This window comes from Cryptomeria japonica, chromosome 5 (genome assembly GCF_030272615.1).
Source record: "Cryptomeria japonica chromosome 5, Sugi_1.0, whole genome shotgun sequence".
Taxonomy (NCBI): Eukaryota; Viridiplantae; Streptophyta; class Pinopsida; order Cupressales; family Cupressaceae; genus Cryptomeria; species Cryptomeria japonica.
In genome coordinates, this window is record NC_081409.1 from 319,991,143 (window position 1) to 319,995,591 (window position 4,449).

Here is a 4,449-nt window from a genome sequence, read left to right on the forward strand (position 1 = left end):
TCAGAACACAACATTGCCTGGTATAATCGTGACTGTAGTTTCCCAAACCACAGCTAGACAAAGTTCAACCAATTCAATCAGAACACAACATTGCCTGGTATAATCGTGTTGCTTGAACATGCCAAAGATTACAGGGATTCAAAGTCAACATAATAAAAAATAAACACTAGAGGGCAGCACTGTTTTGTAACACAGTTGGGTTCTTGAGATCCCAACTGCTTGGTCTTATGAACCTCATTAAAATTCCCGTGACTGTAGTTTCCCAAACCACAGAGCTAGACAAGGTTCAACAAATTCAATCAGAACACAACATTGCCTGGTATAATCGTTGCTTGAACATGCCAAAGATTACAGGGATTCAAAGCTAACATAATAAAAAATAAACACTAGAGGGCAGCACTGTTTTGTAAGGCCTCAAAAGACTTGAAAATTGAAAATAGTAATTCATACATAGAAACAAACTATAGGATACAGTCATACATTTCTCGATGTACCCATTTGCAAAGTACGATTTCTTAAAAGGAGTCTGCTGACTGCCAGCTGAAGGCTATCGGGCTACGAACGTCATGAACACCGTCGCTCCACGTGAGCGACCCGAACGTGGCAATCAAAAGACCAGACACTACGGGCAACGGTTTGCCAGTGAAGGTAACGGTGTAAGTTTGCTTGTCACCGGTCTTTGCGAAGTAGAGCGTTTGGGGCTCCACAACGGTGCTTACTTCAGTCGACTGATGAACAGTGGTAACGTTATACTTGGACCCTGCAGGACCGACATTGGTGAGAGTCCTCGTATACTTCACTACAATATCTGACGAGGAGTTGCTGGGTACAGAGAAAACAGGGGAGAAAGATGGGTAGTTCAGGTCGCCTGGACTGTGCAATGTGTTGCGGCAGGTGGCATTTGATTTGGTAATTAAGTTGATTTGCGCGGGCGTGTACTTAAGGCTACAGAGGAACTCCACATAGTCATCAGCTGTGATGTCGTAGACAAGCCCCGGATTGAGGGCTTTCTTTGGGTCGACATGGCCAGCGCCGTGGTCGAAGGCGTTTGAGGCATTGGCGGTGGCGGCGTCCTGTAGCGTTTTGCCGGTGTTGTCGAGGACATAGGCGGTGGTCATAAGGGCGGATTTAATGGCCGCTGGGCTCCAATCTGGGTGAGCGCCCTTGATTATAGCTGCTATGCCACTGACATGAGGGCAGGACATTGAGGTGCCCGAGATGATGTTGAACTTCACCCTTCGTGGATCGTTGCTCAGCCCGGTTGGAGCCTCAAATGCCGTCCAGGCGGCTAGAATGTTCACCCCGGGGGCTATCACGTCTGGTTTAAGGATGTCTGGGTTCACAATATTGGGTCCTCGAGAAGAAAAAGCAGCTACAACAGGTGATGGCTTGACGCCCAGCACTGTGCCTTTAAATAGGATCGTGGCTGTTGGATTTGGGGTCGATTTTATGTACTTCTTGATTGCTTCACCCTCCTTCTGCCCCACGGCGGAAGCCGGTAGCATGTGACAGTCCGCCACAAGCTCCTCCCCATTAGCCTCTGTGTTCGCCAGTATCATGCCCGCTCCACCCGCCGCCTTGACGACCGCCCCTTTCGCTACCCGGGCCGTAATGCCGCGGTCACAGACCACGATCTTGCCAGCCACGGTCTTCGGATCCAGAGTGCCGGTCAGGCACAGATTCATCGGGCTCCCGCCAGTGGAACTTGAATTGGAGCTCTGGTACACCAACGGCACCTTGGTACCGAGTGTCTGCCTCCCATGGTACAAAGAAACACCACCGAAGATCATCCCGTTGCCGAGCTTGATATCCGCCGGGAAGTTCCGATCCATCGTGCTCGCACCGACCGTTGTTATCCATGGCGCAACGTTTGACAAGCTAACCGCATCTGGGCCACTGTTACCCGCCGAACAAGACACAAAAATGCCTCTCTGCATCGCCCCGAAGGCTCCCAGTGAAATACTGTCTCTGTAATAGGGAGCAATCCCGCCGCCAAGCGACATCGACAGGACATTTACTCCATCGGCCACGGCTTTATCAATGGCTTTCAGGATATCAGTACTGAAACACCCACCGACCCAACAAACCTTGTACGCTGCAATCCGCGCCTTTGGAGCCATCCCCCTTGCACTTCCATTAGCGTAGCCCAGCAAGCTGGCTCCGATCACCTCCGACCCGACTGCAGTCGATGCCGTATGTGTGCCGTGCCCATCCTGGTCCCTCGGTGATCTGAATTCGGCCGTTTCATTGATCGGTCCCACCGCAGCCTCGTACCCATTGGAAAAAAATCGTGCACCCACAATCTTTTTGTTGCAGACCGTGGCTTTGAATTTCGTACCGACCTCGCACTCGCCCTTCCAGTGCAGAGGGACAGGTCCCAGGCCCCTGTCGTTGAAGCTCTCGCTCTCCGGCCATATGCCCGTATCAAGCACCCCAACCACCACATCCTGCCCATAATTGGGCCCATCAGGCTGCATCGCTGTTACAGCATCAAGCCCAAGAAACTCTGGGCTACGAGTTGTATGGAGCTCATAGATGGTCTCTGGATAAATCCCAAGAACCCCATCCATTTTCTCCAGCGCCGCAGCTTGAGCAGCGTTCAGGCGGGTAGCAAACCCATGAAAGGCTTCCTCATAGTTATACAAAATACTCACTTCATCTTCCACACCAAGTACAGACTTCACAGAAGAAGCGTACCAGTTTTCATGACTTAAAAACGCAGCAGGCATCTGCGACCTATCTACATGCACAATATAAGTTTTAGTTTCCCCATCACTGCTTATAGCAGCGAACCCAACAGTCACCAAGCAGCATAAAAACAGCAGTACCCTCACCCAGTTCTCCATCTCCGCCCCCTTACTCTTCTCAACCCAAAAAAAGATGAACAAAACTCTAATCTAAATCTCTACCCTCCCATTACAGAGACGCAGACACTGAAGACGCCCTCTGAAATAGAACTCTCTGTCTCAGCTGGGTTGCCACTTATAGCATTCGACAAAAGCAATAAAGCGGGTCTAATGACAAGAGGACAAGCCAGAGCACAGGCACATGGCCTGAAACATTGCCATTAACATATTTAGATTCTTTAGTCACTTTCACCTACACACAATCCCACTTATCACACGCGTCCTCATAAAACTGATAAAAGGCTTTCTCTTTCCCGGCCCCATCAATCCATCATTAACTCAACTTTACTTTACCAAACGATCTTTTAGCTACCACACCTGCAACAATCTACCCCACAATAAAATCAGAACCCATATCCAAAATCGGTGCTCAGAATCAACGGCTATAACCTACTCCCAGATCTGTGTACTCTATATAGGCCGTCAATAGGATTCTGCTCACTTCAATGAACATAAATGTTCCTCGTTGCTTTCTGCACGGTCCTCTAGAAAAGGAAATCAATAAAACCCCCTCCAACGGTAAAAAAAAATATCAGCGAACCGCCTTGAAGCGGGTAATTATCCATGTTGAGAGGTAATCAAGGGTTTTTTGCGGGTTTAGTGGCGGAAAAAGGGCCGTCCGTGACCTGCTGACGGGCCTGGCCCCAGTCCCACAACAATAATGCAAATCCTCCTCTCTATTCTATTCGATTTATTCGAATGTTTTCCATGCCCACTGGTCAAAATATATCCCTGTAAAATCTGGTATACTGGCGTCTCTTCTCAAAAGTACAATTCTTGACTGTTGTTGAAATTTTTGGTTCTTTTTATTAATTCTATAAGACACCTAATTACTTTCACCCGGTGCCCCTTTTTCAAGGGCAGATTTTGATCACCTACCATTACCTAACACTGAATTTGAGTAAGCAAAACGTTTGGTAAGCTTACCATGTTGGTATTCTGGCGGCCTGCTTTATTTGAAAATAAAACTCAGCCACATTAATTAAGCCACCTATCTTTCATTTCTTCTTTTGTTCAAAGCAGCAAACAACGAGTTCTCCAAGTTTTTCAAGTTTCTTTTCAATAAATGAATTAGGTAGAGCACCATCAACCAAAATAATTTTCTTCTAAGTAGTACATTTTAAATTGATTGTATCATGTTACAAGAATAAAAGAAGCAGATTCTATTCAAGGGAAGAGTGGACATAGCTAACTTCGCACACATAGAACTCTCAAATCGTATGTCAGATTTCAATTTATTTTTTTGGTTGTCTTCGTATGTGACTTAACTGCTTATAACTAAAAACCCAGCTTCTAACGATGCACGCTATGGAAATCGTTATGTGTCGAAAGGTCAAAAAGTGGTCATTTCAAAGTGACTACCCATACATGAACTTCTTTGCACCAAAAGTAGATAACTCAAAATTTGCAGTAGTAGTGGACAAATGCCCCAATAGTAGATCACCTTTTTTGACATTTTTTTACTATAATTAGCCCATTTGTGCACCACTACTGGGCCATTTGTGCACCAATACTAGGACATTTGTGCAAAATTATCCACTAT

The 4,449-nt window shown here is 46.7% G+C and overlaps 1 protein-coding gene across 1 annotated transcript; it reads right to left on the reverse strand.

Annotated features, from left to right (window-relative positions):
• Nucleotides 1-400: 400 nt before the first annotated feature.
• Nucleotides 401-3,224, reverse strand: LOC131062576 (subtilisin-like protease SBT1.7). The gene has a single exon (XM_057996274.1). It carries the CDS (start codon nt 2,844-2,846, stop codon nt 516-518), a length of 2,331 nt encoding a protein of 776 aa, XP_057852257.1. The 5' UTR covers nt 2,847-3,224; the 3' UTR covers nt 401-515.
• Between the last annotated feature and the right edge of the window lie 1,225 nt (nt 3,225-4,449).

Coding starts and splice junctions, on each gene's coding strand:
- LOC131062576 (XM_057996274.1), bottom strand. CDS start 2,846: ATGGAGAACTGGGTGAGGGTACTGCTGTTTTTATGCTGCTTGGTGACT.